The 24,531-nt window shown below is 38.1% G+C and overlaps 1 protein-coding gene and 1 pseudogene across 4 annotated transcripts in view; one reads left to right on the top strand and one right to left on the bottom strand.

Moving 5' to 3' along the window:
• The window catches only part of RALYL (RALY RNA binding protein like), a 406,641-nt gene that overhangs the window by 10,390 nt on the left and 371,720 nt on the right, over window positions 1-24,531 (bottom strand). For all 4 annotated transcript variants that reach the window (XM_023545831.2, XM_023545832.2, XM_064267879.1 and 1 more), the window contains one exon: window positions 5,909-6,022. In XM_023545831.2, the coding sequence (XP_023401599.1) occupies window positions 5,909-6,022 (114 nt within the window). The remainder of the gene's footprint in view (window positions 1-5,908; window positions 6,023-24,531) is intronic.
• On the top strand, window positions 12,706-24,403 carry LOC104845735 (rRNA N6-adenosine-methyltransferase METTL5-like; annotated as a pseudogene).

The following is a 24,531-nucleotide window of genomic DNA, read 5'->3' as shown; positions in this document are numbered from 1 at the left end:
CTTGTCGAGTCAATTCTGACTCATATCAACCCTATAGGACAGAGTAGAACTACCCCATTGGGTTTCCAAGGAGGGCCTGGTGGTTAGAAGCCATAGCTCTTAACCACTACACCACCAGGATTTCCCCCTTGTATATATGCTATCATATATAAATTTCTAAGAGCTCTTTTATCTGTTCTTTAAATACTCATTTTTATAATTTCATGTTCTCTTTTTATGAATGTAACATCTTCTCTTATCTCTCTAAGTATTAATGAGTAGATTTTTCTTTTCTTTTTTTTGAATTTTATTCTTCCTGCATAATCCCGTTTCCTTCATTTTGGGGGGTTGAAGGTCTTTGTTTTTCATGTTAAGCGTTTTCTTCTGTCTGTTGATCCTTGTTTGTTTTTTCACATATTAACCATAGTGTACTAAAATGTTTATTGGAAGCTTTGTAAGCATACGTGGGGATTGTTTCTACAGCGTGATATATTTGACTCTTTCCTTATGTTTTTCCTTTTGGGCTGGTAATGTTCCCAATTGAAGACTCTTCTAGTGCCCTTCCAGTGGTCTGGAAGCTGAGGTAGAGGAGAAGGCCTGGCATGTCTGTAATCAGTGTGTCAACTTTCACTTCCCTCCCTATTTATAAATGCTCTCAACACTGCCTGTTGACTCCCAGCCCTGAGATACCCTCTGTTTTAGGTTTTCTAGAGGAAACATCTTCAGTCTTCTGCCAGGAGGGACAGGGATGGTTCCTTGGCCACACATTGGAGAATGGTGATGTAGAAACCTAATAATTTCTTATGCAGACTTTCAGCCCATTTTTGCCCCTTCTTCCAGAAGAATCTGATGCCTTCAATTCCTGAGCCTTTTGGTTCTATTGTTAAAGCTGAATTCAGATTTCTTGGATGTGTTGTCAGTTACACTAACCATCTGGTGTCCAGCTTTTATAATTTTTTTCCTATTCTCTTTATCCCTATGGGTTTCTTTATTTATTTGTAATCCCACATTATTTTAATGCAGTTTCAGGAGAGAGCAGACCTTAACTCATGTATTTAACTCATCATTTTTAACTAGAATCATCACCAATTCTGTCTTAACTATCAATGATAGTAGTAAGATATTCAGAACAGAAATAGTAGTCAAGTCATAGGCTGCAGCAGTCTGGAGCTATCTTTTGCATTCTGAGTACCACAACTGGCAGCTGACAAACTATAGAATGCCCGGAGAAGAGATATGACTATGGTTCAATACATAAAACTAAGTTACAAGAGAAGCAGCTGAAGGAATTGGTGTTTATCTAGAGGAAAGAAGTCTTCAAAAATGCTATGATCAAAGTTTAAATGCAACTAAATTGATTATGCATGGGCTGATTATATGACTGTCTGTTCAAGGGTTTTGGAGTGGTGAGAATATTATGTCTCTTCAAATACTTAATTGGCCATTTCATTCACAAGGGATTAGGCTTTAAGCTTGGTTTCAGAAGACATAAAAAGGATAAAGAAACTAAAGTGAAAGTGAGGTAAATTTTGCTCAGTTTAAGGAAGAACCTACCATAGTTGTCTCAAGTACAAATGTGAACAGGAACCAAGTAAATAACATAAATGTCTAATGTGGATGGACAAAGATATTAGCAAATGGAAAAGTGCCTGCCATGTGTAAAGTGAGCAGCAATATTGACAAATTTCAATTTTTCAAGAGAAGTCACGTATATTTTGATTTTTAATATTCCATTTTTTGACAAATAATTTAATTAAAAAATTCTATGTCTTATATCAAATATTTTTAAAGGCTGAATTTATCCAATGGCACTCCAGTTCATGACCTCTCTGTATTGCTTAGTTTTAATATTGGATATTATCATTGGAATTGTCTAAGCAAGAACTGGCTGGTCATGTATCAGGCATGCCACTGAAAATAAAGTTGGCTTAGTAATGTCTGTTATGGATTGAATTGTGTCCCCCCAAAATGTGTGTCAACTTGTCTAGGCCATGATTCCCAGTGATTTTCCTATGTGATTTTCCTTTAAATCCTACCTCTATGATGTTAATGAGGGAGGATTAGAGGCAATTATGTTAATGGGCAGGACTCAATCTTCAAGATTAGGTTGTGTCTTAAATCAATATCTTTTGAGATATAAAAGAGAGAAGTGAGCAGAGAGACAGTGGAACCTCATACCACCAAGAAACAAGAGTCAGGAGAATAGCATGTCCTTTGGACCCAGGGTCCCTGTGCTGAGAAGCTCCTCCATCACGGAGGACTGATGACAAAGACCTTCCCCCAGAGCCGACAGAGAGAAGAAGCCTTCCCCTGGAGCTGGCACCCTGAATTCAGATTTCTAGACTTCTAAAGTGTAAGAGAATAAATTTCTCTTTGTTAAAGCCATCCACCTGTGGTATTTCTGTTATAGCAGTGCTAGATAACTAAGACAATGTCTAACTGCCTTTTCACTTCAGAGCCTATGCCTTAAATTTGAATTATTTAAAAATGTAGTTACCCAAGGAGTAATCGTGCCCAGTGTATGATACCCAGTCTTTACTTTTCTTTCTTGCCCCTTTCACCTTCTTTTGTCATTTAATATCATTGTGAAAACCACATATAACTTGTGCTATTCACCTGTGGTAATTTATATGGAACTCATTTAAAAGAATCAAATACAAATGAGGCACAACCGTAGGCTAAACTGACATTAAGTGTGTTTGTTGTTTTCAGTAACTTATGTAATCTGTATATTCCCCCCAAAATTTATTGAGTTATTCAAAGGAAAAAATTCACACAAATCATAACTTTAAAAGCTGTAATATACATTTGAGGCCATAACTCATTTTTTTAGTTTACATTGAGGGGCTTGAGACCTAGAAAAGCTAAATGACTTGCCAAATCATGCCGTCTGTAGTACATGATATTAAGGAGAGTTAGAAAGGGAATAGAAGACATGATCTAGTTCTTAGGAAGCTTATAACCACAATGTAAGAGACAAGATACCACACAAACATCTATTAAAAGTAATAAGTAATTTAAAGTTTAGAGAATATTTTGCTGTGATGATTTCTGATAGCTTGGGAATTCACTTCAAACAGAAAAGAAAAAAATTATTTGCAACTTGGACTCAGAACAATTTCCATGCTATGTGGCTTTTCCCACTTTTTGTTCGTGATCCTTCTTCTCCTTCCTGCCACTCCCACTCTACCAGGAAAATTTTATTATCAAATGACAAACAGAAAACTAGGAAAGAAGTAATAACCCAACACCCAGTGCCATGGAGTCGAAAAGAAGTAATAATGAAGAGCAAATGCTTGCTAGACAATAAACAGCTTGCAACCAATTAGGCATTAATTTAAATTTCATAAGGAGGCACTGAATATTTCAAAATGAATTTTAATAAAATTTCTCCAGTTCCCATAATGTATTGACTCTTCCTATACAACTGTGATTTATTTTTGTGAATAAAATATAGAAAAATGTAAGAAAAGATCATCTTATCTCCACAAGTACGAATATTACTCAGGAGACAATTACTAAAAAAGTGAAGTTGCAAATTTAAATCGTTCTATTTTCTTCCTAACATGTTAAAGCAAGAATGACATAAATATCAAAGAAATAAGTTGATCGTTTAAAAAGTAACTCGTGACTGGGAAAACTTAAACACGTAAAAAATAAGGTGACAGCCTCTCATGAAAAGAAAATAAAAGCTTTGAATTTTAGTATTATGTTTATAGATGATCTTCCAAGAAGATATGTGGAAGGTATTTATTCATTGCAGCAAACCGAAAGGTATGATAGGGTGGAATAAGGATCACATTTTTCTCTTTGAGGTGATTTATATTTAAATGAGTTCTCCATAATCCTTTAAACTGAAGTGTAAATTGGTTATCAAAGTCCTTTGCTATAAGGGTTGTTTTACATAATAATGAATTTCACAGAAGTTCCTCAAAGGGAAATATTGATTTAAGCAACATCACAGAATATTTCAGTTATGGCAACATTTTAGATTAGTGCCCTAAGATAGCACGTAAAAACCTTCTAAAATCTGAATTTCTTCCTTAAGGAGTATAGGCAGCACATCTTTTCTTGGTAGAAAATATATTTGTAATAGAAATTTTTAACAGAGATAATTCCATTTGATCTATGGTTTCTCCTCCACATCAATTTAACAATTTTTAAGTAGAACTTACCATGTGCTAGTAACATGCCTCGTGTTTTTAAAAAATGGGCTCTGTTAAAGTAGAAGGGAAATGGGAAATGTTCATTTGCCTATACAGGTTTGTGTTGCTACCAACCTCAGATAGCTACCATTTTGAGCCATTACTCTGTGCTAGTTACTATGCTATATAATTACATATGCTACTTTATTTTTCAGAAGAATCCTCTGTGGTAGCCATTACTAGCATTTATAAGAGAGAAAACTGAGGCTAAGTAAGTGGGGTGTGAAAATTTGTACCTAAGCTTATATCTCTCCTACCCATTATGTTATGCCATCACCTCACATCTGGCTTCTTTCATTCTTGAGTTCTATATGGCTCTCTACGGAAGATAAACGCCAGTCCTCACCACAGTGATGTAGTCAACAAAAAGATGGGGTCCTGTTTTTTATAGCTCAGAGGCCCCAGAATTCAGCTGGTTCTCATCAGTTAGAAGTTACCCAGGCTGCCTCCTTTTAGTAAAATCCTGTGATCAGATCCTGTCTGGAACCCTGATATTAAAGCTATAGATTGGAAAGGGCATTGGATTGAATCACAAGAACTGGGGTTGAGCCCAGGGTGTATCACTAACAAGTTATATGGCTATAACCCACTGCCGTCGAGTCGATTCCTATTCATAGCAACCCTATAGGACAGAGTAGTACTGCCCAATAGAGTTTCCAAGGAGCGCCTGGCGGATTCAAACTGCCGAACTCTTGGTTAGCAGCCGTAGCACTTAACTACTATGCCACCAGGGTTTCCAATATGGCTATAGAAAAATCATTTCACCTCCTTGAGCTTTTGTCTTTTCATCTGTGAAATGAGGAGTTGGGATTTGTTTAATAGCTTTTAAAATTATATTTTTTAATTTTTTAAAGAATTTAAACTCAGCAGATCAATTCTTAGGTTGAATTGCAATATATAAAACAGATATAGGTCTACACTGGTCAGAGCAAGGGTTAGGTTTGGAGAAGGCAGGTGTTGACCTACCTACTGGATCTTCTCCTACATTCTCCATTCTCATATTCTCCAAGGAGGCCCCCAAGGTACGTAAGGCCTTGTAGAACACAACTTTCAACCTGTGGACTAACTCATCTCTAAGCTTCTGCCAGTTCTCATATTCTATGATTTTAAAAATATCTGTAGCCACATGAAAAGGTCCTTAGAATTTGAATATAATGGAGCTAGGGTCAAGGCTGATAATTCAAAGGAGAGAGTCCATTAAGTTGTAAACGGATATAATCAAATAACTTGGCCAGTGGGTAGCCAGGAGTATGCTGTTGGTGTGAGGTTCCTGAAACTGGGTTCTGAAGTTTTGCAGGGTGATAGCAAGGGCAGGAGTTGGGCTTTGTAATAATGGTTTGTGATTCATTCAATTTTGCCATAGTTAATGAAATGTGAATATAATTTTAACCTGATACCATAATTCCGTTGTTTTATTTTCTTAAAGATTATTGATATTGATAGGTAGACTTTCAATTGTGATTCAACAATTACTTATTATTTTGATCAAAATACTTTTTTGTGTTTTAGTATGACTCTTCGAAAAATCTGTTCATATCCTCTGAAAGGAAAGAAATCATATTCCATCATCGCAACTCTGGGCTTAAAACCTTTGTTCCACGTATCTGTATTAAACTCTATTAAACTCGGTCAGTGTCCCCCTTGTCCTGTGCTGTCTCTGTGATTGACGGTGCTTCTCTGGTTTAATTCCAACATGTCCGTGGCCACAGAGGCTTTTTGCTTACCTGCCTCCGCCTTCTGCTGCTTCTCAATCTTCTCCAGGCGCCCTAGCAAGGAGTCAATTTTAGTTTTGATCTGGGTTAATTCTTTCTTGATTGTCTGTAACTCATCTGATTTCACTGAAAGGGGAAAGGAGGGAAAAAAAAGCAACAGAACATCAAATACACCATGGTTCACTTAGGGTACGACTCAAGACACCCCATGTTCTCTCAAGGCCATGTTAAGTCACACCAGATACTTTCTAGTTTTCACATTCTCATTTTTTCCGGTGCTCCTTATATTGTAGATGATTTTGTCAATTATGAGCAGTGAGTATGTGATGTGAGTGTGTGATACTAAACCATTTAGACTGAATGTTATGCAAAGGGATAGTGGAATTTAGAGATGTTTTATAAAATAACTGAAGGGATACTAAATTCAGTTTTGGCAAATAATAGGGTCAATCTGCAATGTAAGATAGATTCAGATTGAGGAATGATTAAGTCATGACAGGTACGGTAATACCACTTTGAGGCACCATGTTGTAATATATATTTCAGCGGTCACTGGTATTTTCAATCTAGCTTTTGGTAACGATTGATTGAAACCAATGTGACATTTATCTTCTAAGGAAATGTCTTAGATGCCAAGGAACTCTTTCCCATTTACTGAACATTTGTCACTTAGCCTACTGCTTTTTAAAAATGAGGCATTAGGTTGCCTTGCCTCTTTTTAAGCACTGGGGCTTATGGGAAAGAAAATTCACTGAAGTTCATATTGATATTTTCTAGACTAGTGGTTCCCATTCCAAATTTTAGGTATTTTGTATAATTTCCAAGAAAAAATAGTACTAACCTAGGACTGACAACTTTTCATTTTCATTTTCCTTCAAATTTACATAGATCTCAGCTTGGAGAGTCCCCAGAAATTTCTGAAGAAACCAGAATGTTTAACTTCATTTTTTAAAAAACATTTTATTGTGTTTTAGGTGAAAGTTTATACAGCAAATTAGATTCCCATTCAATAACTGATACACAACTTATTCTGTGACATTGGTAACAATCCCTGTAATGTGTCAGCACTTTCAAGATTTCCACCCTGCCTTCCCTGTTTTCATCCCTCAAGCTTCTCTGCCCCTCCTTGCCTTATCACCTTTGCTTTTGGGTAAATGTTGACCATTTGGTCTCCTACAGTTGATCATACAAAGGAGCACATTCCTCATGCGTGTTCTTGTTTATTTTATAGGCCAATCTACTGTCTGGCTGAAAGGTGACCTCTTGGATTGGCTTCAGTTCCAGGTTAAAAGTGTATCTTAGGGCAATAGTCTTGGGGGTTCCTCTAGTCTCTATCAGTCCAGTAAAAAAAAAAAAAAAATGAGAAAACCAGACTTGTTGCCATGGAGTTAATTCCAACTCATAGCAACCTTATAGGACAGAGTAGAACTGCCCCATAGGGTTTCCGAGGACTGGCTGGTGGATTCGACATTTTGGTTAGCAGCCAAGCTCTTAACCACTGTGCCACTAGGGCTCTATCAGTCAAGTAAGTCTGGTCTTTTTTATGAATTTTTGATCTACATTTTTCTCCTATTCCAACAAGACCTTCTACTGTGTCCGTAGTCAAAAGGGTTGGAGGTGGCACCATCTAATTCTTCTGGTCTTGGGCTAGAAGAGGCTGTGGTTCATGTGGGCCATTAGTCCTGTGGACCAATTTCTTCCTTGGGTCTTTAGTTTCCTTCACTCTCTGTTATGGATTGAACTATGTGCCCCCAAAAATTTGTGTCATCTTGGCTAGGCCATGATTCCCAGTATTGTGTGATCGTCTACTGTTTTGTCATCTGATGTGATTTTCCTATGTGTTGTAAATCCTACCTCTGTGATGTTAATGAGGCAGGATTAGAGGCAGTGATGTTAATGAGGCAGGACTCCATCTATGATTAGGTTGTGTTTTAAATCAATCTCTTTTGAGATATAAAAGAGAGACGTGAATAGAGATGGGGAACCTCATGCCACCAAGAACCAAGAGCCAGGAGAACAGCTTGTCCTTTTTTGCACCTGGGGTCCCCGCCCTGAAAAGTTCCTTGACCAGGGAAGATTGATGACAAAGACCTTCCCCCAGAGCTGACAGAGAAACCCTCCCCCCTGGAGGTGGCACCTTGAATTCGGACTTCTAGCCTTCTAAACTGTGAGAGAATACATTTCTCTTTGTTAAAGCCATCCACTTATTTCTGTTATAGCAGCACTAGATAACTAAGACACTCTCCTTTGCTCCAGATGGGAAGACATCAATAGTTGTATTTTAAATAGCCACTCACAAGATTTTAAGATCCCAGATGTTACTCACCAAACCAAGATGTACAACTTTACCTTTAGGAATTAAGTTATGTCAATTGGCCTACTTGTCCCATGAGATTATGGTCCCAAACCTTCAAACCCAGTAAACCAATCCCATGAGGTGTTTGGGTATGTCTAAGAAGTTCTCATAACTGTGCCCTCACCATGGGGTTTACTATATGTATGAATATATATGCAGCACATATAAACAGGTATATATAGGCTCACAAAGATGCCTATATACACACACGAAGGTACTCCCATATGCCTCCTACCCCCATATAGCATACATACCTATGTAACCACTTAGATATTTTTGCTTGTTATTACTGTTGTTGCAGCATTATATATGTCCTTTATTCTTGTGTACCTCTCGATGTCTTCATTTACCTTGGTCATGCTGCATTGACTTCCCCCACATTGCATATTGCCTTTCCCATCACCAGGATTAATATGTCTACTTTCTAGTAAACCTGTTGCTGTTGAGTCGATTTCAACTAATAGCGTCTTTATAGGACAAATTAGAATTGCCCCATAGGGTTTCCAAGGAGTGGGTGGTGGATTCAAACTGCCGACCTTTTGGTTAGCAGCCATAGCTCTTAACCCTCGTCGCGAAGTGGTTAAGAGTTTGGCTGCTAACCAAAAGGTCGGCGGTTTGAATCCACCAGCTGCTCCTTGGAAACCCTATGAGGCAGTTCTGCTCTGTCCTATGGGGTCGCTATGAGTTGGAATCAACTTGATGGCAACAGGTTTGGCTTTTTTGTTTGTTTTTTTGCTATGTAGTAAGTGATTCCTCTTCCCTCCCCTTCCCATCCTGGGTAACCATCAAAGAATGTTGCTTTTTGTGTGTATACCAATTCTTGACTTCTTATAAAAGTGGTACTGTGATTGTTAATACTGTGTCAACTTGGCTGTGCCATGATTTTCAGTAGTTTGGCTGCTATGATGTAGTTTGGCAGTTGTATAATGATGTAATCACCTCCGTGATGAGATCTGATATAATATGATCATCTCCAGGATGGAATCTGCTGTGAGTAGCTAATCAGTCAAAAGGGAGTTTCCTTGGAGATGTGGCCTGCATCCAACATATTTGGAATTTCCAGTGAAGCTCATTGGCTTTTGCTCTGCCCTAGATTCCTACATTCGGCTGGTCAGCATCTGACCTCCAGTTCTTTGGACTTGTGCCAGCAGCCTGTCAACTTATCTGATGATCTTAGATTTGTCAGCCTTTGTAGCCATGAGTCAACAGGCACTATCTGACCTGTGGATCTTGGGTCCACCAGCCTCTGTGGCTACATGAGTCATGAGAAGCCTCCGGCCTGACCCATGGACTTGGGACTTTCCAACCTCTACAATAGCTTCAGCCATTTCTGTGACATAAATCTCTCTATCTAAATAGACATTTCACTAGTTTTGCTTCTCTAGAGAATCAAGCCTAAGACATTTGGTACCAGGAGTGGTTCTGGAGAAACAAAATTATTCTAACTAGAATTGATATTTATGCAGGATATGAATTTGCCTTCCCTGAACGCAATGCTTCTGCCAAAACTATCAACTGTGGATTTACAGAAGGCCTTATCCACCATTGTGGTATCCCACACAGCATCACTTCAGATCAAGGGACCCACTTCACAGCAAATGAAGTGTGACAATGGGCCTGTGCTCATCAAATTCACTAGTTTTACCATGTTCCCAATCATCCTGAAGGAGCTAGCTTGATAGAACAATGGAATGGCCTTCTAAAGACACAATTACAGTGCCAGCTAGGTGGCAATACCTTGCAGGATTGGGGCAATGTTCTCCAGGAGGCTGTTTATGCTCTAAACCAGTGTCCAATACAAGGTGCTGTTTCTCCCATAGGTAGGATTCATGAGTCCAAGAATTGAGGCGTGTAAATGGGAGTGGCACCACTCACTATTACCCTTAGTGGCCCACTTGCAAAAAATTTTTGCTTCCTATCCCTGCGACCCTATGCTCTGAGGGGTCTAGAGCCTTAGTTCCAAAGGGAGGAGTGCTCCCAACTGGAGACACATCACTGATTCCATTGAACTAGAAATTAAGAATGCCACCTGGCTACTTTGGACTCCTTATGCTTCTGGATCAATAGGCAAAGAAAGGAGTTACCATATTGGCTGGTGTAACTGATCCTGATTACCAAGAGGGAATTGGATTGATATTACATAACGGAGGTAAAGAAGAGTATATGTGGAATGCAGGAGATTTCTTAGCGCGTCTCTTAGGACTACCGTGCCCTGTGATTAAAGTCTATGGAAAACTACAGCAACTCAGTTTTGACATAACTACTAATGCCCCAGACCCTTCAGGAATGAAGTTTGGGCCACCCCACCAAGCAAAGAACCATGACCAGCTGAGGTGCTAGCTAAGGGCAAAGGGAATACAGAATGGGTGGTGGAAGAAGGTAGTTCTAAATACGAGTTACAATCACATGACTAGTTGTAGAAACGAGAATTTTAATTGTTATGAGTATTTCTTCCTCTTATATGTGCGTCAAATATTTTTGTTTTCTTTGCTTATAAAATATAAAATGTAAACAGGTTTACTGCATTTTCAGTTGTACATGTTAGTTGTATCATGTTGGGAACAAGTGTGACTTTATAATTGTCTTTATTCACAGATTATATATGGTTTAGGGAGATGTGTACAGGTGCCGAGTTGACAAGGGGTGGATCGTGATCGCTAACGTGTGTGTCAACTTGGCTGTGGCATGATTCTCAGTGGTTTGGCAATTATGATGTAGTTTGGCAGGTGTATAATGATGTAATCACATCCATGATGAGATCTGATATAAAGTGATCACCTGCATGATGGGATCTGCTGTGAGTGGCTAATCAGTCCAAAGGGAGTTTCCCTGGGGGTGTGGGCTACATCCAATATATCTGCACTTTCTAGTGAAACTTGCTGGTTTTTGCTCTGCCCTGGATTCCTACATTTGTCTTGTCAGCATATCACTTCCATTTCTCAGGACTTGGACCAGCATCTTGCCGTCTTACCTGCTGATTTTGGATTTGTCAGCCTTCACAGCCATGAGCCAGCAGCCACTGTCTTGACCTGTGGATCTTGGGTTCACCAGCCCCTGTAGCTACGTGAGTCAGGAGAAACCTTCAGCCTGACGCACAGACTTGGGACTTTCCAACCTTTACAATAGCTTCAGCCATTTCCTTGATGTAAATCTCAATGTCTCTCTCTTTCTCTGTCTGTGTGTGTATATATATATATTTCACTGGTTTTGTTTATCTAGAGAACCCAGCCTAAGACAGGTATCATGCAATATTTGTACTTTTGTTTTTGACTTATTTCACTCAGCATAATGTCCTCTAGATTCTTCCATGTTAGAAGATGTTTCACAGACTCATTATTATTCTTTATCATTGCATAGTGTTCCATTGTATGTATGTAACACAATTTGTTTATCCATTTGTCTACTGAGAAACACTTTGGTGCTTCCATTTTTTTGCTACTGTGAATACTGCTGCAGTGAACATGGGTGTGATTATGCCATTTGTGTCACTGTGTCTCTAGGATATATACCTAGCAGTGGGATTGCTTTAACTTGATTCTTTAACTTTCAAGAACCTTTTTAAAAATAACAAGAACAAAATGCAATCTCTGCTTGAAATACAGACATTTGTCAATTAGGATATATGATATAGTATGTATGTGATATTATGCACTATATATATTAAGTGCTCTCAGGAACAGTAGTTTTCTAGTGTAAAAATAAGAATGCATTTTCCATCATAAAGTCACAAATTTTTTAATAATCAGATTTTTATTTATCATTTAAAGTAAGTTGCAAAATACAAACTCAAGATTCAGGGGCCTTGTGGAGTTTCCTATCATGAAGTAGCAAACTGAAAATAGAACACTGTTTTAAAATAGAGAATTACTCCTTCTATCAATTACTTCAAAGACATCAAAGACTTATTGAATCACAGCTAAATGTGAAAAACACCATCTGTCACAAATGCAAATTGATTCTGCTTTGAAGAATGGTTCTCGTTCCCTTTGATGGAAGCATGTCATGTATTTTTACTTAAACCTATCAAATTTAATACAAAATATTTTATCTTATTACTCTGGATTTCAACGTAGGAGAAATGGGGTTATGGCTGAAAACTAATAGAATCTATTTCTTACTTAGTGGAGCCAATACTCAGCTCAGGGATGCAATCGACTAATTTTAATTTGTTTATCTCTTTAGAGAAAACACAAACAAAAAAATCCCACTTCCCAGAAACTAAACCAAAACCAAACCCAGTGCCGTCGAGTCAATTCCGACTCAGCTACATTACCAAAAAAAAAACTAGAAATCTGCATTTTCTACATGAGAACTTGTATGTGTCCAGGGAGCTAAGGGTTCCTTTAAGTCTAGGCTCAAATCTAGCACCGTAGAAATGCCTTTTATGATCAGAGTCAAATCACTATAAACTTTGGATTTAATTGGTTAATACTATTCAGGCTTAGATAGTACAATGATGGAATTTGGAGAGATGTTTTCAGCTCTTTCTTGGCCCCTCACGGTCTTAGCTCTGTGCAGGCTGCCCAGCTCCTCTTCTGGAAATGGTGAGCAGCAGCCCATCAAAAGTCGTGTAAAGTAGAGCTTAGAAGTAGCCATAGCTGCTCCTCAAACAACTGTAGAAGTCCTGAATATGGCAGTGACCATACTGGGCGACACGTCCTGAGGCTGCCCATCCCATGGAGTGTCTTTTCCTTATCACACTCCAATACCTCAGTGTTGCCCTTGGGAGAAGTCCTGTCCCTTACCTGGTCTAGTTGGCTGTAATCACTTCTACCTTTCTTCGTTGGATTCCCTATCTATGTACTGGGTCTAGTATTGTGCTTCTTTTCCTGGGATGGGCTACCTCTGTGTCTGGTGTACTTTCTCTGCTTTCATTTTCTATCTTTTTTTTTTTTTGCTCCTGTTAATTATTTCCCTGCTGCACAGCAGTTTACATAAGCCCCTGTTTTTACTCAATCCATCATAACAGGTGTATATTTTACAATTATTGATTTCTAAATTTAGATTTTTAAAAATCTTTGCAACTCCTTTAAATTCTGATATTCCTCCCCAAAATAAAAATTAATTCGGAATAAGGCAAACCTGTAGTCTAACGCAGCCCTGTGCATTTTCATTGCACTTTTAATTAGGCTTCTGCTTTCCATTTGCCCTGTCTCTTGCACAGTATTCTGAGAATAATATTTCTATTATAAGCCTTTCCGACTGAAAAACGTTCAGAACGTCTCCATTTTGTATACGAAAAACAAACAGATATATGCACACGACAAACTAACCTCTTTAAGCTGGTATTCAGGGTCTTCTTCAAAGTATATTTTTCTAGCTTCTCAAAGTGAACTCTTCAGTTGAACAGAAGAGTTTACTACTTAGTCAAATAGTGTTTGACACCTGATAGACTCTAGTTCTCATCTATGTCCCTTGGAGAAAGTCATTTCTAATCACTAAGCTTCAGTTTCATCATCTGTAAGTCCCATCATCTACTTTAGATGATTGTTATGAGAATTTAATGAGATAATGCACATAAAATCACTTAGCACATTGCCCAGGGACATAATTAGGCTCAATAAATGATAGAAGCAGTAGCTATTACTATTTACGTGACTGTCTCAGTAAAGACTTTTTCTCTTCCCCAAATATATCTATCAAAGTCCTACCCATCTAATTTAAGTATTGTCTCTCTTATGAATTCTTCCTTGACTAACCCCCTGACGGGGACATCTGTCACCTGTAATCTATTTAATGGCATCTCACATTTGCTGGTAGACACATACTGCTTGTTGACTTTTCTTTTGTATGTTCTATTTTTCATATTAAATTGTAAGCTCCTTGAGAGGAAAGACATTATTAGTTATTCAAGAACTTCAGGAGTCATGGTTTTGGACATTTTTTTATGTGTTTTGATAAGCTTCTTCTTTTTTACTGCTGACACTTCTGAAGCTTACTACGAGGTTCTAGGCTTGAAGTCTACCCTCCTTAATTTAAAAATGTAATTAAGAGACTTTAAAAAGAGATGCCAAATCAGATTAGTATTTAATTAAAAGTTTCTGTTTTCTCATCATAAATTAGATCCCTGAAAATTTATTCAGATTCCTGATTAATAAATTATTCAGATCTCTGATGATACAACATCCTTAAAAAAAAGGAATGTGGACAGTTGTCTAAAGCAACACATTAATGGATTTACTCAATCAAAAGTTCCCTAGAGAAGTCCCTGGGTGGTACAAACGGTTAAGCAAAAGGCTAGAGGTTTGAGTCCACCCAGAGGTGCCTTGGAAGGAAGACTTTGTCATGGATTGAATTGTGTCCCCCCAAAATATCTGCCAACTTAGGTGGGCCATGATTCTCAGTATTGTGTGATTGTCCACCATTTTATGTGATTGTCCACTATTTTATGTGATTTTCCTATATGTTGTAAAACTTATCACTATGATGTAATAATATGGATTAGTGGCAGTTATATTGATGAGGTCTACAAAATTAGGTAGTGTCTTAAGCCAGTCTCTTTTGAGATATAAAAGAGAGAAGTGAGCAAAGAGACGGGGGACCTCACACCACCAAGAAAGCAGCATTGGGAGCGGAGAGCATCCTTTGGACCTGAGGTTCCTGTGCTGAGATGCTCCCAGACCAAGGCAAGACTGATGTATCACAAAGACCTTCCTCCAGAGCTGACAGAGAAAGCCTTCCACTGGAGCCAGTGCCCTGAATTCAGACTTCCAGCCTATTGGACTGTGAGAGAATAAACTTCTTTTTGTTAAAGCCATCTACTTGTGGCATTTCTGTTATAATGGCACTAGATGACTAAACAGGCTTGGTGATCTCCTATAGAAAAATCAGCCATTGAAATCTCCATGAGCACAGTTCTACTGTGACACACATGCGGAATCTAATCCAGGGCAGCTAGTATACTGGCTTAAGTTCCCTAGAATCATATTCTCTTGAGTTGAATAGGGAGAAGACATCCTATCTGACTTTTTTTGCATCCCTAATAGAACCTAACCCAGTGTCTTAATCCCAGTAAGCAATTAAGTACCAGAAAATTTGAAGGTATGTGTATGTGCACGTGTGGTCACTCCATGCCAATTCCAAACCAGGACAAGGAATTCTGTTAAAGGTTTGTTTATGTGCCAGGCACCAAAATCATGTCATTCCCTCTAGGAGCTGACTGATTAATAGGGAGATAGATAGGCAAATGGAAGGTACAAAAAGATTAACATGAAAAAATGCCTTGCCTTTGTTAGAACTTTGATGAAAGAATAAGAAAAGAACATAAAGCTTTGGTAACCTTCCTAGCATTTTTTTTCCCAATTACACTTCAATCCTACAATATCAGCAATTCTTGTCTTTAAAGATGCATTACATAGAATAGAATGCCTTTCTTTTTATGTAGAGTGTTTCAGAGTGAGTCGGGAGTATTTTTTTTCCTAAGAATAATACTGAATACTTTTAATCAACTTGCTGTTGTACATTTTTTTCATGATAAAAGTCCCTAATGTAAACAAGCTAAGAGCTGGGGAAAATTAGGTTTAATTACAGAAGAACATGAATTTTACAATTTAAATTTATGAATTTTAGAAGTTGAGAAAATTGCTTTACTTTCCAATCAATTCCAAATTACTTTCTCTGCCTCATCATCTACTGCTCCTTCCAACTTATCTTAGGCTCTAGTCATAACTGTTCATCATCCCTTGAGTGTATCATGTGATTTCAAGCATCCATACCTTTGCTTCTGCTGTTTTTCTTGGTCTGAAATGCCCTTCACTCTCATCTTCTCCACTTGGTAAACTCCATTTAATCCTTAAATATCTAGCTCAAAAGGTGACTACATTGTAAAGTCATCTCCAACTTTTATTCAGCAAATTCATCCTCCATTTATTTAAATAATAACAATTGAATTATCACTTCTTTAAATGTCTGACTCTCTGAAGAGAGCTTGAACTGCTCTCATTTTTTAATTCAAGTGTCTAACATATTTACACAACAATACTTATGGATACCCTATTATTACTGCTAGGCTCCTAAAACAAGAGAGAGAAAAATCTCTGCATTTATGGAACTCCCATCTAGTAGTATAGTGGTATAGGACAGACAATAAACAAATAAAAAATGCATATGGAAAAATAATGCATAGAAGAGTTAGGAAAGGCCAAGCTTGGAAGGGAGATTTGCCATTTTATACTGGGTGGTCAGGGAAGCTTTACTGATACGGATATTTGAGCAAAAGTCTCAAACAGTAGGAAGTAAGTCTTGGTGATATCTTGGATTGGTGGGATGGGAGAGTCTATGAGGTAAGGAAAGAGTAATTACAAAGGCCTGAGACAAGAATCCCTGGGTGGTGCAAATGGGTAATGCTCTTGGCTGCTAACCAAAAAGTTGGTGGGTTGAGACCACCCAGAGGCACCTGGGAAGAAAGGTCTGGGAATCTTCTGAAAAATCAGCCATTGAAAACCCTATGGAACATAGTTCTACTCTGACACACATGGGCTAGCCAGGAGCCAGAATTACCTCCATTGCCACTGGTGGTGGTGGAAGTGAGAAAGGGGTGTACTTAGGATGTCTAGCAAAGACACCAATGTAGCTGGAGTGGAATGAGAAAGTGGAAGAAGAGTACGAGAAGTCAGAGAGAGAATGTGAAGAGTGGAGAAGGGGGAAGTGGGATGTGAAGGAGATTGTGTAGTGTCTTGTAGGCCATAATAAGTACTTTGGCTTTTACTTGGAGTGATATATGGGACAATTGTTACATCTGAAGAGGATTATTCTGACTTTACGTTGTGAAAAGACAGTAGGGGGCCAGGTGGAGTCAGTGAGACAACTAAGGAGGCTTTGGAAATAATTCAAGGGAGAGATGATAGATTGGATTGGGCCAAGGTATTAGCAGTTGGGTGGTGAGAAGGAAATGGATTCTGCATGTATTTTAAAGACAGAGAACAGGATTTACTGATGGATTTGAAAGTAGAGTGTAGGTGAAAGAGAGGAATCAAGGAGAACTCTTATGATTTTTGGCCTGAGTAACTGGACGAGTGAAATTGCCATTTGCTAAGATAGGGGAGATTGATGGAGGCTCAGGTTGTATGGGGAAGATTAGAAGTTTTGTTTTAGACTTGTAAATTTGAGATGCCAATTGGGATCCAAATGCAGGTGACAAGTAGCCAGTAAGGTATGTGAGTGTCAAGGACTGAAATTGCGTCCTCCAAAAATATCTGTTAACTTGGCTAGGCCGTGATTCCCAGTATTGTGTGATTGTCCACCATTTTGTCATCTGATGTCGTTTTTCTGTGTTGTAAATCCTGTCTCCATGATGTTAATGAGTCAGGAGTAGAGGCAGTTATGTCAATGAGGCAGGACTCAACCTACAAAATTAGGTTGTGTCTTAAGTCAATCTCTTTCGAGATATAAAAGAGAGAATCGAGCGGGTGTTGGTGGGACCTCATACCACCAAGAAACAAGAGCTAGGAGAATAGCGTGTCCTTTGGATCCAGGGTCCCTGCACTGAGAAGCTCCTCCACCAGGGAAGATTGATGGCAAGGAGCTTCCCCCAGAGCCAACAGGGAGAGAAAGCCTTCCCCTGGAGCTGGCACCCTGAATTTGGACTTCTAGCCTCCTCCACTGTGAGAGAATAAATTTCTCTTTGTTAAAGGCATCCCACTTGCGATATTTCTGTTAGAGCAGCACTAGATACCTAAGACAGTGAGTCTGGACTTTATGACAGAGAACATAGGTAGAAAAATAAATTTGGGAGTTAACAGTTAAAGATGGTATTTTAAGCTAATTTATAGGACGTTTGCCCTAGTAGTGAGTATATACATGTGACAGGTATTAGAAGATACCAGTAATATTATCTTCAAAAAAAAACCTCTTTTTCTCTAGGTGAGTTCTACAAACAAAAAGCTTTGCAAAATAATTACTGACAAAAGAAAACATAATGTCATAATAAAATATCTTTTGTCATCTAAACCCAGTGCTGTCGAGTCGATTCCGAGTTGAGTAAAATAATTTATTTTAGAGTGAGTATTTGACTTGAATTTAGAATTATTCTCAAGAAGAGCAAAATGATAAATGGAAAAAAGAAATAACAAAGTTCCTAGGATAAATAGCTTTAGCTTGTTTTTTAGGCATGATACTCGAGAAACGACAGGTCAGGATGCATCATACAGGTAATCTTAAATATTTTTCCTAAACTATCACTATAGTATTTGGGTTTTTTAAAAAAAGTCATATTAAATCGTTTTAGACCTGCTCTCTCGAAAGAGTTCATTGATTTTGGTGATAAGTGTTATTACATTCTGATCCAGTCAACAAAATGATGTTTGTGCCTTTTGCAGCATCATGAGATATAATCCAAATAGGAAATTGGGCACATGGGATGATACCATCTGCCTATATAAAAAAATGCGTGCATCTCTGATTTATGTGGTAAAAAAAATACTTCAATTTATTTTAATCACTTTTGGGGCAAGTCTATTCAGGGACAAATAAAGAGACTTGCCTTTCAGGGAAGATTTTGCAGTGTCTGGAGATATTTCTGATTGTCACAACTTGGTGGAGGGGGTATGTCATGGATTGAATTTTGTCCCCCCAAAAATGTGTGCATCAATTTGGTTAGGCCATGATTCCCAGTATTGTGTGGTTGTCCTCTGTTTTGTGATTGTAATTTTATGTTGAGAGGATTAGGTGGGATTATAACACCACCCTTACCCAGATCACCTCCCTGATTCAAGGTAAAGGGAGTTTCCCTGTGATGTGGCCTGCACCGCTTTTTATCTCTAAAGAGACGAAAGGAAAGGGAAGGAAGCAGAGAGTTGGGGACCTCATACCACCAAGAAAGCAGCATCAGGAACAGAGCACGTCCTTTGGACACGGGGCCCCTGCACCTGAGAAGCTCCTTGACCATGGGAAGATTGAAGACAAGGACCTTCTTCCAGAGCCTTCAGAGAGAGAAAGCCTTTCCCTGGAGCTGACGCCCTGAATTTGGACTTGTAACCTATTAGACTGTGAGAATAAATTTCTTTTGTTAAAGCCATCCACTTGTGGTATTTCTGTTATAGCAGTACTAGTTGACTAAGGGTGCTACTGGTCGAGGCCAGGGATGCTTCTAAACATATTATAATGCACAGGGAATGCAAAGGTCTCCACAGTTTGTTCAGATCTTACATGCATTTAACCCCCATCACATGAATGTCCTAAAATAAAACTTTGACCAGATAGTACTTTACTCGGAGTCTTTTCCCCTCTCCCCTGGACGAAATCCAAACCTTTCAATATTCTCCACAGTTTTTCATTGCCCTGTTATCCAACCTTATCTTTTGTTATGCTTAATCATAATGTCCTTAGTTTCTTAACTGACATTCCTAGCACTAAATCTTTGCCTAGGCAATCATCATCATCATCATCATCGTTCATTATCAAAACCTTCTTAATTCAAGACAGTGTTCTAAAAGCTTTACATGTGTGTGTTCATTTAATCCTCACATCAACTCTACAGACAAGGCAGTAAGATTATCATTCCCATTTTATAGATAAGAAACCAACACAAAAAAGTAAAGTAACTCACCCAAAGTATATATCTAGTAAACGACAGAACCAGAAGGGGATCGCAGACCAAGCCGTTTCATATCCCATGCTCTTAACTGCTATGCTCTGCTGTAGATGTCACCATTAGCATCATTACATTATCTGTCTCACTGGACACTGACTATGTTCCAAGAACTCCCTAAGCACTTTATATGGATAAATAATTTAATTCTCACAGCAATCTATTGGGTACATAATACTATTATTTCCATTTTCCAGATGATAAAATAGAAGCATATAAGGAGGATTTCTCCAAGACTAGAGTGGTAATAAATTGTGAAGCATGCATTCCACCTCAGGCAATCTGACAGCAATGCCTCCACTCTCCTCCAACACCATATACAGACTCTTCAAAAAGCAGGAGTCTCTGTTTTTATCTTTCCAAGTCCACCTGCCCTTCCTAAACTCAATCCACGATCTGAATCGAGCCTTCTCCAACCCCTGTGGCCAACAGTAATTTCTTTCCTTAAAACCTCCACAGCGGAATATATACTTTGCCCAAGGTAATGTGAATGGACAAACTGTTTAATAATACTCAGGTGGATATTAGCATTGTCTCACTGGTTGATGCTTTATTTCCATATTAAAATCACATGCATTGGGTGGGAAAAAAGCCAACACATTTACACAATAAAAGTTTTTTTTTAATGTTGGGGATAAGCCCTCAATAATTATTTCTTAAATGTAACTGAACTGTCTTTGATTTCCTGTTTAAAAAAACAAAAACAAAAACTCAAACCCATTGCCGTGAAGTCAGTTCTGACTCATGGAGATTCCATGTGTTACAGAGTAGAACTGCTGCATAGGATCTTCCTGTCTGTCCTCTGCAAAGGAATTACCTTGCCAGGCCTTCTGCAGCAAAGTGGCACCACCCAGGGACCTCTCGTAGGCACTTCAGAGATTTTATGTTACTCTGTCACCTATTGTCACTACAAGCCTACTGATAGGTCCCCAAAGACTGTAGGATTTTTCTTGTTAGACATTAGAATTTAAAATAAATTATTTAAAAGAACCGATTTGATAGAACTTTTTTTTTTTCCCGCCAGAGGGCACTGATTTTTCCACTAAGAAACTACAGCTAAACCTCACAGGTATACATGTCTGCTCTTTTTGTAAAGTATTTATCTGCAATATCACATCTTCTTTATCTTATGACTCCAAGATGTGGGCTAGACAGGTTGATTATTGTTTTAGTTCAAGATGATCTGGGAAAAAACAAACAAACAAAAACCCGAAATACCTAGAGAAAGCAATCCATTTTCAAACTTATCAGTATTCATCTTTGGCAAATTATCACATTAATACATTTTATTCTTTATATGGTTTTCTCCTCAGTGAAATTTAGTCATATTAAAAATTCTGAAATAAGAAATGACAAATTATCCAAGCTATAACATTAATTTCCTTTTCTGAATGTGCCAAACCATTAACTACTGGGAAATGGCTGTTAATAGAAGAGCAAGATAGATATTTCAGTAAATATTCATTCAGATTAAGCCAATATTAAAGTATTTGATACTTCACTCAAAATTCTCATTTGTGATTTGAATTTGAAAATTATTGTTATTCCCTGAAACCAGGCTATTTATAAAAATACTATCAAATAATGAATATATGTATATATAGTTGTTGTTATATGCTGTCAAGTTGGGTTTTGACTCATAGCGACTCTATAGGACAGAGCAAAACTGCCCCACAGGGTTTCCAAGGAGTAGCTGGTGAATTGGAACTGCTGATGTTTTGGCTAGCAGCCGAACTCTTAACCACTGTGTGACGAAGGCTCCAGCTATATGATTAAAGGTGGTTAAATGGATCTACTGCTAACTGAAAGGTCAGTGTTTGGAAACCACCACCAGCTCCTCAGGAGAAAGATGTGGCAGGCAGCTTGCATAGACATTTATAGCCTTGGAAACCCTGGGGGTTTGCTATGAGTTGGAATCGACTTGATAGCAGTGCAGTGGGCTTTATATATATATATATATATGTGTGTGTGTGTGTGTATCCATATTTTTCTCTCTATATCTATATACATATATAACATAATCTGCTATTATGCTCTCAGATAGAATGTACAATTTTATAATTTCAGTTATGTTTACTAGTTCATTTTATATAAAGTTTGTTTAGATTTAATTTTCACTACAATAACACTAATTTACAATTAATTCTTGTAAATTGTACTCCAAATATATAGAACGAAATGAAACATGCATAGGATTAATCAACCTACTGCCTTCCTATGAGGAAAATCTTATTAAAGTCAACACAATTTGAGAATTAATATATCCATAATAAATTTATAATAATTATTTGACTAGATGGTCCATACAACATATTTTCAACCTATAACTTATCTACTCTTTCTGCCATGACTTATCTAAATTTTTCTAGATTAACAAATGCACAGTTCCAAAATACAATTGTTGTTAAAAAAAAATATATATATACCACATTTCTTTCAAAGCAGCTATAGTTTATATTTAGTAGTCCAATTTTCAGACACACTCTTTCCTCAAGACTGTCAAATATGTTATAAAAAAAACCAGATAAAGACCAAATCAAAATTCATGTATGATCAACAACTGGATTTAGGAATAGCTTCTTATGTTACATGTAATTCAGTGACATACTATAATGCTAATTTTCATTGTTTCTCCAATTAGCTACCTTGTGGTATATCTCTCTATAAACATCATTTCATTATTATTTCTTTTAACTTTAGTAAATGAATTTATTCCAACTTATGAAAAAAATTATCAAAATTTCAATACTCACAATTTTTGAGGCACTAAAACTTGAGTACACTTGTAGTTAAATTATAAAATAAAATAAATTATGGCTGACATGGAAACCGGAAGAGCATTCAGGTATAAGTAAGACCCCACATCCCCTGAAAGAAGGTGGAGGCATGGGATTATTACATTACTTATATATGTACGGATGGAGCCCTGGTGGCACAGTGGTTAAGAGCTACCACTGCTAACCAAAGGGTCAGTAGTTTGAATTCACCAGTTGCTCCATGGGAACCCTATGAGGCAAGTTCTACTCTGTCCTACAGGGTCGCTATGATTCAGAATCAACTCCAAAGCAATGGTTTTTGTTTAGGGATGGAGAAGGCACCAAGGTTATGAGTGCTTGGAAAAGAGCTTGCCTTTACTAGATGTGAGGGAAAAATGTTAATGACCCCCGAGTTTTTGTGGGGAGACGTAAGCAGTAAATTCTGTTAGAGTGGGGAGAAGGACCATACATAGCACCTTGCAGTATATAATCCTTGGAGTCCTATGGCCCAACTGACTTCAGAGACATGGCTGGAGGGGAGATAGACGGTTGGGTGGACGGCCTAGCCTAGCTTGCAACCTGGTAGCAAAGAGGCTTTCTCACATGCCAAAAGACAGATACAAGATAACTACTAGTCAATTTAAAAATAAACCCCAGACAACAGCAAAATGTGCACAGATGTTGAATGCAAACCAGAACACAGTTTTTTTGTTTTGTAGGTGGAAGATGAGACAAAGGCAAACAACTAGAACATGTGGGTGCTGTGGATGCAAAATGACCTTAGAAGATGTTAATAAAAATGCCATGACAACTCTTAAACAGAAGCAACGAAGAATATGAGTTTTAGAAGGAAAAGCTTGATTTCTGGGCAGTGCTGCCAGCCCTGGCCAAGGCTGAAGGAAGATGCCTGGGCCGGAGACCCCAACCACCCCTGGCCTAGGGAGGTAGAAGGGTGGGAAGGGCCCAGGCCAGGTGGTCCTGTGCGCCCTGAGTCCCACAAGACTGCATCCAATGCCAGATTCTGACCATTACGCTGAGGCTGGGGCTGATAAAGGGAGAGGGTGAGGGGAGAAGCAAGATCCTGGTAAAAGAGATTTCTCTGCTCTCTACAGATCTCTTATCCTTAAACCCAGTGAGCCCACACTTAAAATAAAAATGGAGGATGGGGAGGGAATGGGGAGGAGGAGGAGAAATAATTAAGAAACCGGAGAGTAGCCTACAACAAGCAAATGGATCAAAAATCGCGAACTACTTCTAAAGCAGTATCTGACCAGGCTGCACATTGGGGCATGTATGCTGTATACAATCCATAACCATGTGATGACATTGCAAATAAAGTGGCTGCAGATCTAGGATATGGTTGTGGAGTGCCTAGCATAGGAACTGCAATGTTAGGAGAGTTGTGTGTTGGATTTGCCATAGAGGAAGATACGTTGGAAATATTTCATAGGAATGTAGAAGAGTTTGAGTCATCAAAAATTAAAATATGGTTCAATGTGATGTGTGCTCATTATCTAACAGAATGTTCAAATCATTTGATATAGCAATTATGAACTCTCCCTTTGGGATCCCAGATGAGAAGGGACAGATACGGTTTTTCTGAAGACCGCTTTGGAAATAGCAAGAACAACAGTATGTCCTTGACACAAGTCTTGAACTGGAGAACATATTCGAAAGAAAGCTGCAGAATGAAAAATCAAGAAAGATATTATTGCAGACCTGTGTTATGACCTGCCAACATCATTCAGTTTTTTTTAAAAAAGAAATCAGTGGACGTTAAAATGGACTTAATTCAGTTTTCATTTTAAAAACCACCAAAGACAAAGCAGCTTAAAACCTAATTAAAATAAATCAAAAAAATTGTTTACTAAAAGACAAATAAACTTGATTTCTGAATTCAAAAAATAATACTTGTTAGTTGTGAGATTGCTAAAAG

The sequence above is a fragment of the Loxodonta africana genome, chromosome 14 (assembly GCF_030014295.1).
Source record: "Loxodonta africana isolate mLoxAfr1 chromosome 14, mLoxAfr1.hap2, whole genome shotgun sequence".
Classification (NCBI taxonomy): Eukaryota; Metazoa; Chordata; class Mammalia; order Proboscidea; family Elephantidae; genus Loxodonta; species Loxodonta africana.
This window is presented reverse-complemented; position numbering and strand designations above follow the sequence as displayed.